Genomic DNA, 14,900 nt, shown 5'->3' with positions numbered 1-14,900 from the left:
AACCTGATGTCTTAAGACTAATAACTGAGAAAGATTCTGAGAATGATACATTGCACCAATTGCTGTCAAACTGAATACAATAAGGTGGGGGCTACAAGCTAGTGCTACCAAATTCAGTTGCTAATATAATTATATTCAGATTCGTTCATGCAAAGTTGACACACATTTTAAATTAACACTTGCATGGTGCTCAATAGGAACCTATTTATCCCCTTTTGAGTTAATGTTGGTGGTTACATATATAACCAAGTCCCAAGCTCCTTAAGTAAGACTCTTTCATTGCTGTCCTCACCTACAGTTTAATACTGCTGCCTTCATTTAGAACAGCAAACACAAATGTTGTACGTGTCTGGGTGAACCCAGTGTCTAAAGTACAAGATTCATTTACCATTATCATACCATACTAATTATAGGACAGGGAATTTGAGTTTGAGGATAATAACACCTTCAAATTGTTAATATTGTTGTTTAAAAAAGCTACAGAGGAGTGAGGTAGCAGCGTTTAGGCACCATGGCCTACTGGCTAGTGTATGAGATGTGGAGATTCAGTGAACACAGGCGAGACTGACTGACGACAGCTCAGCACAGCATATACAACGACATTGGGCTTGAACAAATACGCCGTTACCTGTGGCAAACACAACCTTCTTGGAGAGGGTCTGGTAGTCTATGATGGAGAACTGGGGTAGTTCAATGTTCTCCACCCCAGTCACAGAACCTGCGGTGGTTCCTCCCTGCCAGTAGAACTCGATGTCGTCAGTGGTGTATCCATCTAAGTGAGTCAGGGGAACACAACAAGTTCAACTTCATCCAAAATACATGGACCAGCACATTGGGACCAAGGCACAATACAGTGTATATACGACCAGAATGCCATCCCACATTGATGAGGTATTGCTTTCACACTTGCCCTTTTAAACTTGGAACTAAAAAGCATTTTCTCACTAGGTACATTTATCTTGAAGGTCTAGCGCATCAGTTACATATTGAAACCCCTTATCCTAAGGCTACAGATGTTGCTTTCTAAAAGCTGCTGCTAGATGGTTTATCTCTAATGCATGTACAGGAACCATCACTCTACACAGGAGGCCTTCTGCTAAAAAGACATTTGAGTTTCTCCGATGAACAGGACAGACGTCAATTTTCTGTTTTCTATTAGTAAAAACAGAAAATGTTTTCTTTCTGTAAACCATGTTTGCCAAAAGTGCAGAGCAGAGGTTGTGTAGCCAAATTCAAGCATTGCCCAGCTGTTTAACAGAGGTCCTTTCTGGCTCTTGTCCACCATAAGGCCATCTCACTTCCCTCTCTGCCCCAGACATGGCCACCATAGAGGACTACATTAAAAATGCATTATCCACAGAATTAATCTGTCCATTCACATCACATACAGGTGCATGGTTCCTCTTTGTGCGGTATGATCCTTACATAAATCATAGCCCCCCACATGACATCAGTTAGAACAGTCACTCTCCTCCTTTTTTTGGCCTCAAGCTTTTGAGGATTTCTATAGTGTCCCCATTTAACAAAATCCACCTGTGCAACATTTCTAACCTGGTGTCCCAATTGAGAAGACAACGAGGTGGATGTGCCAGGACTGGAAGATTTGGTCAGTGGCTGCTAACATTTAATGAGATGCGCTAGAGCACCCCTGTTCAAACAAGGTCCAGAAATTTAGACCACACCAAACATTGGCATAGAGCCCCTGTTTCCTATCTTCGTATCCGTATCACAAGATCATTTTCTACTAAGAAATAGACAATAAAGTTACAAATCTTTCTGTTCACACTTCTGCACCACCATCTCCTGGTCCTTCTGAATGCTCATCTAGCCTTCACTGTGGGGAGGATCCTGCATGTTCTCTGCTCAACTAGGAAGGTCATGGCCATTCATTTGAACAGAGACCATCACTATGTGCACAGCATGTTCCCTGTATTTAGGTCCAGTTAAGTAACATTACGACATGGACATGCAATTCTACGGAGAAGATTTCATAATGTATTTCTCCACTGCAATAATGCAACTGTAAATTAAGTACCAATCAAAAAGTGCCAGGAACCATTTATTAAAAAGGGAGCAACAATAAATATTTGACTACATAACTCCACCTGCCTGATTTAGGTATTATTCTTAGCAAACTCATTAATCATTGTATCAGAGACCCCTTCACATTTAAGTGTGTACATGTAGAAACACATGTACACATGAGTCCTATAGTGATGATCAGTGCTAAAGTGCAGATTTTTTGCTCTTAAAATGTCTTTGGAAGAATGAGTGTGTTATACTTTATTACAATTTCGATGTCATACACCTGGTGACGGGCACACACTCTCTTTCAACTGAGCCCCTACTCTTTCTGTGCATATACAGTGAAGAGGCTTCAAATGTACATGTAGGTATCATCCATAATTTACCTGCAGCACACACTTAAGGAGAAATGCCAGTTTGCATTAGTTGGTGAAAGCGAAGCACGACCAGAGTGCAGAGATATATGGAAGAGGATCATTTAAACTTATTTACAAGGAGGTGGAATTTAACAACCCCAGTGTTGGTGATTAGTTTGTGCACTTAAGCTTCGTGTTAGTAAACATATTAAAACAAAAAGATTCAATTGGTCATATATCAGCAGGTTACTGTGGTTCCCAACTTCAACGTGATGTTTCCGCTGGACCCCAGATATAGCATGGTTCAAATTCGTTAAATAAATACTGTGCCTAATGGACGTGTATCTTTTAAACGTCAGAGAGGAATAGGCATATAACATTTTTTTCCCACTGATTGGTATGTTCAGTATGTCCCAGACAGTTTCTCCCCTACGCTGATTCACTATTCATGTCACGCTACAGCACTGAAGCCCTGTCTGAAGTGGTGCATTTAGTGGTTTATTGGAAGAGTGAGAATTGAAATTATTATAGTGCTTTGAGATTTATTACATTCTGATGGAGCACCTTTCTAGGGTAGGTGGTGAGTATTAATACTCCAAACGTATCCCAGTTGAGTATTAATTTAAAAGTTTATTAAAAATCTTTATACATTGTCTTTCTACTAGTGCATGACCAGTGGGTTGACAGAGTCAGCAGTTATCTCAACCCTCACCTATGTTCACTAGCTTCGGTTATATTGACTGAAAAATTGTGAGTTTCATTACATGTGTTGACAATGCATCGCAGGTTGGCTGAGCTCAGGGTGAGGAGCTCTGAGTAGAACAGCTGCTTATTTCTGTTGAAAAAGATCCAAGTGGATCAGGAACCTGATTAGAATCCATGAATGTAGTCAGGATAGGTCCGTGTGGGATGGGGCAAATCCAGAACAGGAGGAAGGAGGATATATCTCCCATGATTGCTGGGAATGTTTGTCCATGGCTGGAGGAGAGGACGGTTAACCTGGACAAAAGGTAGAATCCTCGAAGTGTCAATGTGTTAAGTGTTAGGGTTATTTTTTGACTGAATACATATAAGTGAAAGAACCACAAACAATATATTCGTTTTTTTCCCCTTAATCTGTTCTAACTGAACACATTTCAATGGTTCCGCAAGTCGCAAACTTGTCAAGCAACATGTAAAAAGTCACGCCATGACGTCAGTAGATTTTCTAGCGACGTCTATCATCTGTTCTATGTTAATGTTTGGAAGGTGACATTCTCACTTTACATGGTTCTCAAAGAATCTGAAATATTTATTTCCTAGTATATGTACACATACTTGGCGAATAAAGCTGATTCTCATATGACTTTATGTGTATTCCCATGATGTCAGTCAGAAGTCAAAAAGCAATCCAAATTAAAAGGCTCTGACTGTTCAGGCACAAACACACACAAACTCTGTGGCACTTACAGCTCTCTATCTCCAAAGTGCAGTTCTGCTCATCCAGTGGGTATCTGCGCAGGTCCATCATGCAGGCAGCTGTCGTGGTGATTCTAAAAAAGAAAGGTTTTAACTTGTAAACAGAATTCAGCAGAAATGTCAGGCAGGAACACTCTGGGGCCTCCTGTTTCCTTAAAGTCTGCATTTATCTGCACACACTGGTGATTCAGTCAACACAGTAACGCATTCAAGTTTCAAAAGAGATAAACATTTCCTTTCCCGGTGCCTGCAGGAAAAACCTGACTTTATAAAGGACGGAACAATACAGTCAGTGTAGCCCTCAAGCACATGTGGCATCCCACTGCACATTTCCTATCTGCTCAGCCTTCAATCTGACAAATCCTTTTACACCTCGAGTGGAGCTGAACTATCTGTTTCTTTCCCATAATTGCCTTTGCACTGCTGACATCACTACTGCAGCTCCCCTCCCTTTGAAAAGCCTCCTGTTCAATCTTAATTACAACTGAGTAATTACAAATTAACACAGAAATCCAGGCAATCGGGTGGAACCCGTGACTTCCCCCCTTTGAAGTCTAACATCTGAAGGAGGAAACACTTCAGTTAGATCATTTAGAAAGAGAGAATTAATGAGTCATTCAGTTTATTTTACTAACAGTTCCTGGTGGGGGCAGGGCTGCAGTCATTTAGTGTTGTAGGTCAGTCTAGAAGCAGAGGCAGACCCTCATATGACTGCTTATAGCTGCTGTCCAGTGAAAGGGGCAGTCGCCATAATCATTTGTTTAAAACAGCAACACAATTCAACCTCATCCCAGCTAACCGCTAAAGCCATTTAGTCACATTACATTTAATATGCTGTAATGGGAAAATAAATCCCAGGAGTTATGAACAAGCAATTCTCTTGTTGACATGCAGTTACAATTATTAAACGTGCACATTAGCCAACACGGAGGATATACAAGACAAATTATCCCTGCAGACCTAATATACATTAGAAAGAGGTGTGTATATACCACCAGAGTGTGTTCTTCACTAGAGGCAGTGAGGAAGAACCTGAGAAATAATGACATTTAAAAGATCCAAATCAAATCGCTCTATGTCATCATGAACCCTTTTTATTTATAATGATGGCTTTCTGTAACACACCTATTAAATTCAAAAGCATTATGAGTTCTTCAGTGTGATCAATGTATGTTTATGTCTGGTTTGGAAGAGCCTTGTGAGAGAGTACAACTCAAGGGCTTGATCTGTTCTATTGCTCTGGACATAAATCTCATGCAGAGTGTGTGCGTGTTGGGCACCCACTTAGATTTAGACTCACGTTGGTCAGTCACACAAACGCTACCTGCTTCCTTAAGACAGTGACAATGTGAATAGCTGCACCTGATTCTAGGACCAACATGTCCATGGGTGCTCAAATGGGCAGATCGTTTTTTGCTATTTATACAACGTGGGTGCCTGAAGGGACAATGACAACAGTGCCATCATGGCACCACTTTGAAATGCAAGGGCCAACATCATATACTGCCTGAGCAGGTTATGTGTTCCTTTTGGGATATGTTTGGCTACAAAGAAATGCTGTCCAATTACATGTGAGAGGTAGTGTACTCAGCACTGTGCTGTATTTTCCTCCCGCCCAGTCTCAGCTCTGATTGGCTCCATCCCCCTATGACCCTCAAATGGATAAGGTAGCTAATGGATGGATGGAAGAGAAAAATATAGTCGGCCACTTCCAAGTTTCTCTGTGGTCTGTCGTTTGAACAGAAATATAAGCAAAATCCTGCAGCACAGCTGTTTTACGTCCGCTTATGTTAGCACACAATCAGATTGGAAATGAATTGGAAGTAACTGGTGGATAGCATCTAGTCCTACTGTGAGGTGCTTGAGCCATTAGTTTATACTTGTTTGATCGTGCAAACTAAAACACGTTTTCTTCTGAATAAGCTGAAAAAACAACAATTTATCAAAGCAATATCAAGCAAAAGATGTTTGCATTACCTCTAACTTTTACTGCCAATGTCTTTGCTAATGTTTAAAAGTTACCAAGAATTCTGCCAGTTCCTTCTTGTTCAACTAATCATGACACTTCTGAGCGACGGGAAAGTGTCTCATTAAAACATATTGAGCTGAGTTATCCCACTGAGGCCCTAAATTTACTGATGCACTACCATCTAATTACATGTGAAGTCAGATGGGCTGTGTTGTAAAACGTAATACAAGCATTTGAATATTGATTTGGTTTCTGATTTTGGTTACATCCATCTGTAAATACTCACCGAACACCAGGGCAATGAACCCGAAAAGGCGCTCAATCGCTTTGGCACAGTCATACAGAGTTAGGGAATTCAACTGAAATAAATGAAGGAAAATAGAAATCTAGTGCCTCTTGTGAACTGTCATCTCACTTTTCTATAAATATATTTTACACAGATGAAGAGGACTTGCATGCTTACAAAAAAATGCATCTGCGAGCAATGGAAATAAATATGTGAGCAGCGAGAGCAGGAGGGAAGCAACCAGATAAAAGTCTGACATCAGGCTGAATGCAAATATAATTTGATGACATTAAGAATATGCTAATTTACATATTGGGGGGCCACGGATTTTACACCTCACCCCCAATTTGCCAATAGGACAACCAGTCCAAATGCTTAAAGGGTATTCATTTATATAAATTAATCATAATGTAATATTTATTATTCTAATGATGATGAAAACCGGGACAATTGGTGTTTTACAGATATTTGTTGGGATGCGGAGTACCTGGTCTGAATACAGGTCAATCCAGGACAAACCAGGATATCTGGTAAGCATTTAGTGTAGCTCTAGTCATCCTCACTCACAGGAAAAGAGAGTAATTACAACATAGAGTACTTAGTATGGTAATGTCCTGCACATCCAGCAGCAACACATCATCTTACAGCTCCAAAAGGTTGAAACCATCCCAGATCCTGAGGTGACGTTATACCCAAATTGTCAGGGCACATATCACTTGGGGATGAAATGCGTCGGTTTAACTCCCAGGCCTAATGAACCATTTACTGCAGTCATCCTTAACCCTCTCAAACTGTGTTACCTTTCCCTCATCACTGCCTGTATCTAATAAAGGCACAACAAGTAACAACTCAGTTCCACCCTCAGCAGTAAGAGTGAGGAAGAGTCAGTGAAGAGTAGTGAAAGAGGCTCACTTTAAAGGAACAGTGCAGGCATGAATACAAATGGCATGATTGTACTTAACTGCATCTTCAATAAAATGCATGTACAAATATGCTTTAAAACCAGTGCAGGTACTGTACCTTTAAGGGTAAGAGAAAAGGGCCGACAAGTGTGACTTAGGAGCCAAAGAGAAAATCCACTAATGCACTGGTCACTTTCCCTGATGATCGCTCTTCACTCTGCTGAGTGAGTGTTATGCTACACGCACGTCTCTTCCTCCTCAGCTGGTGCAGTGTCAGGAACTAAAAAGCCCTTCAACACATGAATATTCATCCTTTTCTTACCTTGTCAAGTATTCTTGGTCTGTCGACCCATGTCCTGGACACAGTGAGCACATTAGCCAGCGCTAGATGAATTATGAAGCAGGTGCACAGAGCATGGACTCTAAAAATAGAGTGTCAGCTTTATAACTGATCAGAAAGGACTGCAAATGTTGCAGTTCCCACCTTTCATGGTCTGAATCACTGAGTCCTCACTAATGATCCATCACTTTCAAGTCGTACATTGACAGATCCTTAAAGTCTTGGTGCTGTGTAGCGTTCTCCTTTACAAAACATTTTATGCAGAATATAAATGGCAATCGACACAATTTGGACAGGTTCTTCAATATGTTCTAGGATACAGGGCCAGTTACTCCTCTAATTGTAGATAAGATAAGGGTTAGGGTTAGATCTTTTTCCAAAGTTTCAATAACAATCAATCAATCAATCAAATATTATTAGTATAGCCCATATTCACAAATCACACATTATCTCATAGGATTTAACCAGGTGTGGCATCCTCTGTCTTTAAACATTAACAAGAGTAAGGAAAAACTACCCAAAAAACCTTTTAAGTGAAAACACTGAGGGAACCTCAGAGAGAGCCACGTGTGAGGGATCCCTCTCCCAGGAGAATCACAGCCTCAAATAGTACAAAAAAAGATAAGTGAGGAGTAAAACTGTGTGAAAACTGTAATGCGGAGTAAGAGAGTACCAGTGCCTAAAAATACAACAGAATAAACTAAATACTAGAGTCAAACTGGGATAGAAAAAGTAGAATGGAAAATGACAAACGAGAAGTACTATAGCACATTATGAATATACATATTATTGCACACAATACTAATAATTCTGTGCATTACAATAATTGAAAACAAATGATTGCACATAAATCAATGAAAGTAATGTAATAAAGTACAGGTTGGAAGGTAATATTGCACGTGGTAATGCTAAAAAACATATATTGTGGTCCCAGTCTCAATAATTATCTGAGGGAAAACATGTCTATCACTTGTTGTTGCCATACTGGTCTGTGAATACAGTAAAGTGTAGTTCTATACTCTTATTGAGCTATTAGTATAAGTAGCACTGGGCTGCAAATACACCATGTACCACACAAATATCTAAACTGTATAGATGGAAAGAAAATTTAAAAGGATATACATGAAATTGTAACACTGGCAGTGTGGGGTTTGTTTTGCGTTTATATCTATATCTGTTTATACAATTGTGCATGTCTCTGGGGTTTGAACACAACTCAGTTCAACTTGTCACGTTCAAACCTGCTTTCTTGGGTTTAGGGAAATGTGAGTATTCAATATTTAAAAAGGCCTAATGAATTGTTCCACCAAAACAGTAGAAGAAGAGAGGCTTTAGTTGATTTTTGATTGCAGTGATTTTTGATTGCATTGATGTTGTCTGAGGCACGCTGAAGAAGAGCGGCAGGTCAAGCTGCCTCGACCCAGTACATGGTGGTGGACAGCACAGTGAGACTATAATCACTTTTTTGCCCCTGTCAGTTATTCATGTTCAACGAAACATAGTACCATCCCTCCCTTAATGGAGTCCCAGTCACTGTCTACACTCTGGTGTACAAGTAGTACGGACAACATGTCCCACCTTCAAGTAGCAGTTAATCAGATCCTATTCCAAGGATTTGTAGATAGAGCTCTCCTTTAGTGCTGCACATATATACACAGGTAGGTGCATCAGCATCGGGTACATTACTTTGGTCCTTGCATCACCTCGCATGGATAAGTGTGTGAAGTCGTGGACATTAGTTCAATCCAAAATTTAAAATAGACCATTCTGGATTCTGATTCTCAGTTTGGGGTTACTATGCTGCAGGCGCCTCCGTACAGTAGTTAGGTGTCGTTTCTCTGTACTTGAGAAAAATTGAGATGCCGACAACAACTATTATTTTATAAATACAAATAGTTTTGCCCTGAAATGTGAATAAACTGGATTTTGGTAACTGGTGTATCCAAAGATTTATAAAGTGACCAGTCTGACTTGTCCTGGAATGAAAACCAGGACTTTAAGTGACAGAAACAATGGTTCCCCAGTACTTTGCAAAGATCAAGCAATGTTTAAATGTATCTATTATAATAATACACTTTATAATTACCAGGTGCTTCATAAAATATGGTCTGTATTTTTCTAGTGTTTCTCTAGACTTGATAACAACTCAAAGCGCAACAGAACAGTTTCACCACAAACTGCCATCAGGGACTAGTGAAATTTCGTTAAACCATCTGTGGATAGATGCCAGTTGTCATGTAAAATTATATATAATGTACAATCACATGTGAGCACCATTAGCACAGACCAAGCAGCACAGTCTAAACCTGACTGGTCTGTCTTTTTTCTTTCTGACAACAGCAATCCTCCATCAGTCAAATCTCAACACGTCTGATCCTTGTGGCTTGTGTGACACCAATGACATATGTGCATGTGTTGAATGTCTTCTTTTCCAAATCAAGGTGTCCAGCCATTACCCACAGACATGTGCATGTGCCAGTCAGGGGAGAGGTCATTTCGGGAAACCTAAATATAGCTATTGTGTCAGCAGTGAGCACACTGGATGAATAATTGTGGGAGCCGGCAGGGGATAATGATTCTGCAGCATGCCAGTGTGAAATACTGAACATGTCCCCCTTCATCGGAAACAGTGAAAATATGAAGCCAGTGGAAAATTGAGAAAATATGTCAAAAACGATCATTTAAGGTTAAAGGAAGAGAGAAAGAAGTGATTAATTGGTGATTAAGTAGTGATTACACGCCATTAACAAATATAAAAAAAAAAATTGAATACATAATTATATGGATAATAAGTAACTATTGTCATTTAATGTAATCAGATATAATCCATATCCAATGTCTGTCAGTTTTACAGGTTGGCATGTGCAACTTCAGTGTGCAAACAGGTTAAGAACCCATATGACCGGACTATGTATGGGCATGGGAAACTAAAGATCCAACTGATCATCCACCCACTAACTCCACTAACTCTGCCTTACTTTCTGAATGTCGAATGCATATCTTGCACCGTCCATATCTTTACACTTGGCATGTGTATTGTTAATTGCCCGAGGGTGAGAAGTGTCGAATTTGTTACAATTTGTAAACACAATATGTTTTATAGAATAAACAGCCTACAAGCACTCTGCAGCAGTCTCTGGACTGACTTGAAAATGTCTTCTTCTACATCCTCGGATAAATAACTGCAGCGATAAACTACAGCACTGGTTAGGAACTGGGCATAATATCTGTCCTGGCAGATCATTTTGATCATCTGATTGTTTTTATTTCACAATATTAGACTGAAAAAACATTTAAAGCTGTCGTGGATGCTGATTTTGCAAGGACACAACATTTACTTTTTTTTTAGCAAGTTTTCTTCAAAATAAAAGCACAAGATAAGTTGCTGCAAGGCTTCATATCAGGCTGAATTACAGAGTTTTATTTTGAAAGGTTGTGATTGTGTGAGAACTCTTAAATAGCCGACATGAAAAACATTGAACATGAAATATTGATTGCAGATAAACCAGGTAGGGTGAACGCAAAGTTTTCTAATTTCACTCTGCACCATAGACTCTTTATAAAAAGCTCTGCACACAACTTCCAGCACACAAACAATATTGTAGAGCTATTTGAGGAGGACTCACTAATGACACGGAAGTAGCCCCCAAGCATCAACACAAGCATGCCCGAGCATGGACATAAAGTTGACATTGGTCACAGCTCAGTTATGAAACTCTCCCACAGTGACCCTCCTGCCGGGCGGCTGACAGCGTGGTCAGATTGTGTTAACTTGCCTTATATCTGCTAGTCTCTGCTTTATCGGCACATTCCCATGATGGGCATGCGGCTCACACCAGAGCTGAGAGTTTCCGAGCAGACAGCAGGAACAAGTCGCACTTCCTGTTGACGTAAGCGAGCAAGCACCATCATTCTACAGTCTGTCAGTCAGTCACAGATCATAAATGTTGTAGTTCAGCTAATTATGAAAAATCTGTGTAAAATTTTTTCAAAGCAGGTTTGCTTCTATATTTTCACCTGGAGACAAAAGATCCTCTCCATCAAAGCAAACTGGATCTATGGGGAGTTGAACAGAGGCATGAGCTGAGTCAACATACATGTAGATGCCTCATAAAACTGTCCTCTACTAAAGGATTGATTGAATGACAGCATATAGGTGACTGCTACGTGTGGAACTCACAGGCAGAAATGGAAATGGCAAGTGTATCAGGCTAACAATATGACCCTAAAAAGGACTGACGGTGTCCTGTCCGTTTTATGCATTTTCATCACTATGATGTGTTCTCTCCTCTGAGGAACGGAAGTTCAAGGGCAGTATTAAAAGGGGGAGTAAAAAAAGAGGAGGGGGAAGGTGGTTAAATAAGCTAGATGGAAAGAATGAAGAGGAAAGGAGAGAAAGGATGCGGGCAGCCCACGAGGCCTATGTTCACTCAGCCATGAAGGCAGGGCCATCTAGTGTTGCTTTTGGACAAATCTAGCCACAGGTCTCTGTCCTTTTCAATGTGCTTGTTCCTGTTTGGGCCTAAGTGAAGGACTGTGAGTCTGTCCTGGTGTCCAGCCGTCCACACAGCAGTCAGACCTCTGCACCCTGCCCTGCTGTCCCTCTCTGACTGACTCCTTAGATAAATCAAGGCTACCCATCTAAATATGAAACTGTGTGACTGTAACATGAAGGGTAATAGCTGACTTTTCCCTTGTTTCCACGAAACAATTAATAATTTAAGTACGTAGAATTGAGTCAGTTACTAATGTTATTATGGCTATGTAGCAATTGCATCATAATTAAAGAAATAAATCATCTTTTAATGTAACAAATTTCTACGTATGTGCTATACTTGTTTTTCAATGATGGACCTCTTAAAGTACTATAAATAAACTGGTCAGTTTCATTAAATAAGAAATCTAAACCCTAAACTAACAGATAAACCTGGGTGTGAGAGTGAATGTCAAATATGTTTTATTTTATTAAAACTCACTTTTCAATTTAAATCACAACTTCCAGATTTAAAAACACATTTTTGAAAAACGTTTTGAATTGATGATCAAATTGAAAATAGGTTAAGTAACATTTTTAAGTCAACGGCCAATTTTTTGTTTTGCTTCATATTTATTTGTACGCCAGCAGATCCCACTCATCTTTGGTCAGTGAGGCAAAAGCGATGAGAACATGAGGAGAACATAGTAGAGTCCATATAGAAACACATCCAACAACTATAATGGTCATTGACGCTGTAAACACTGAAACACTGTGATGCAAACTGCACAATCAAGAATCACATGTCAGAATGTGTTAATAAAATGTGCAGCTTTACCTCAAAGCTAAAGAAACAGTGATCCTCATCCCTCTGACTTTGAACTCTGAGGACTCAAAGCTGTGCTCGGTTGTAGCGAGCAGGACCGTGTGTGCACGGTGTGTACAGCGGGAGAGGCTGTGTAAATGTTTCCCCAGCTGGTTTTCCCTCAAAGTTCAGGAGCAGATGCACACAGAGCTACACTTGCCCTCTGATAGGAGTCATAAGAGGAATCTACTCCATGCTAATCTGCTGCTACTGACCAAAGTCCAAAATGTTCTTATAAGTACACATGGCCGGAAAACATATGTTCTCACTAGGATTTGTTGGTGTTGAGAAAATGTGAGTCATTAGTTGCACCTCTTCGTAAAAATCTTTTCAGTTTTGAAATGCCTGATTCTTTAATCTTAAACATTTACTATACATGACAAAACCTAGTTCCAACTTTACTAGATGATTAGTAGAGGCACTGCACCGTAACTGCAAACCCCTATGCCAGTGATTCTAACAGGGAGAGCATCAAGCATGCAGCTGCACCAACCAATGAGCACATTTTGTCTTTCTCTGTCTTCAGCTCTTAAATCTTTTGTAGTTCTAAAGTTTCGGTCCTATGTTCCTGTTTATACTTTTTAAATAGGAACTACATCACAGATCACTTCCCTATAGTTAGCTCTGTTTGAGCTGCCTTAGGTCAATGACATTTCCTGCTGCTGCTCTTCCAAAGTAAAGTATTGGCCCACCAGTGGGAGCCTTTTATCGTGATGCAGGTGTTAGGCAATGTGATTTGTTTGTTACTGTTTAAGTAGAGATTTGTTAATGGTGCTAATATGGACATCCGTGTCCTTGCTTACCCTGTTGTCTTGCTCTGATGGACTGTGTTTGTTGACAATTCCTCTAGATATTTAGCCTGCTGGGAATCTAGTCTAGAAGGCAATATGTTGAGGAGCCTCATTCTTCGTGTCTTTGAGGAGTTCTCAATGATGCTAACAGCAGAATTAACGCTGAGTTGTCTCTGGTTTCTGGCTTTTCTCCGGGTTCCGAAATGTGTGTGAACGGAAGACTGGGCTGCAAGTTGTGTTGTGTGAATTCAATTGAACTAACAACTGCATACTTCCCATACCTACCACTTAATTGTGCAATATACATGACAGGGCTACACAGCTCAGACTGGAATCAGCTCTCACCTGAGACCGTAGAGCACAGTTCCATCGGGGTGCAGTCGGATCATTCGGTTCTTCACTGTCACCCCGTGGACAAAGGACTTCTTGTCATTAATGAAGTAGGTGTCAGGGACCCACAGCTGGTCGGCCACTCGGTTGTCCAGGGTGAGGTTAAGAGGAATGCCTGTGTAAGATAGACGCTTGTCTCTCCAGGACTGCTGGAAGTACATGGTGATGGTATAGTCCTGTAGAAATGACATGGTATGTGAGGAAGGTTAGCACAGATGGTTCCATGAGGCCAAATTATGTAAAACAATGAAATCAATCATCAGTGAATTATGCAGACATTCAGATCTACCTCTATCATTTACTACCACTACAGCCCAATGCTGCTTACTTCAAGTATATTGAAATGATCAGTAACTGTCTGTTCTTGAATACTCAAATCTTGGAAAAGTCCAGTCTCCAATCTGTCATCCTCAACTAAAGCCTGAACTGCAAATCAAAATTACATTCTTTTTTTTAAAGAAACATGTCAAAGAGCTACAATGTGAAATGCAGAGAAATATCATGTGTCTCCACTTCACAGCTTGTGTTCCGGCTCTTTTGCCTTTATTTATTTTTTGCAAATCAAAGTTTTCTCCTTTTGCTTGTGAAGTTCCAACTTCTTGATGGTTTCCTCAAGTTGTGTCATTGAACCGAGCTGAGACATGTTCAGGTTCATTTAGCCGCTCTCACTGACTGATTGAAGGATTGGTTTGCTCTGCCAACACACCACCAGGCGTCTCTGAATCAAGCTCTGGAAAATTGTTAATACTATTATGAAATTTCCTATTTTGTAGTTTTATGGACATACGAAAGCTCCCAGTGAGTCAGTGGAGAGTGTGCAGTGTGGAGGTTGCAAGCTTTGGCAAAACAAGGAGAGAGAAAGGATGACTGTGTGCCATGATTCACAGTCTGAGGTGTCAGGGGGCGGAGTGCCACAGCTTTCCATTCAGTCTGCGCCATCTTTCCCAAAATGACTTGTTCCAGCCTCAGCACAGACTGCAGAGATGGATTATGTTTTTTGCGACGTCAGTCCTCATTAAGCAGCGGGAACAGCCACCGGCACGC

The 14,900-nt window shown here is 40.4% G+C and overlaps 1 protein-coding gene across 1 annotated transcript in view; it reads right to left on the bottom strand.

Moving 5' to 3' along the window:
* gabrb1 (gamma-aminobutyric acid type A receptor subunit beta1) overlaps nt 1-14,900 on the bottom strand; it is a 48,252-nt gene that overhangs the window by 9,162 nt on the left and 24,190 nt on the right. The window contains exons 4-6 of the mRNA XM_062396597.1: nt 13,812-14,032; nt 3,831-3,913; nt 629-772 (exon numbers count right to left, since the gene is read on the bottom strand). Coding sequence (XP_062252581.1) covers nt 629-772; nt 3,831-3,913; nt 13,812-14,032 — 448 coding nt within the window. The remainder of the gene's footprint in view (nt 1-628; nt 773-3,830; nt 3,914-13,811; nt 14,033-14,900) is intronic.

Source organism: Platichthys flesus, chromosome 10 (assembly GCF_949316205.1).
Source record: "Platichthys flesus chromosome 10, fPlaFle2.1, whole genome shotgun sequence".
Taxonomy (NCBI): Eukaryota; Metazoa; Chordata; class Actinopteri; order Pleuronectiformes; family Pleuronectidae; genus Platichthys; species Platichthys flesus.
Note: the sequence above shows the minus strand (reverse complement) of the source record. Positions and strands in the feature narration are given on the sequence as shown.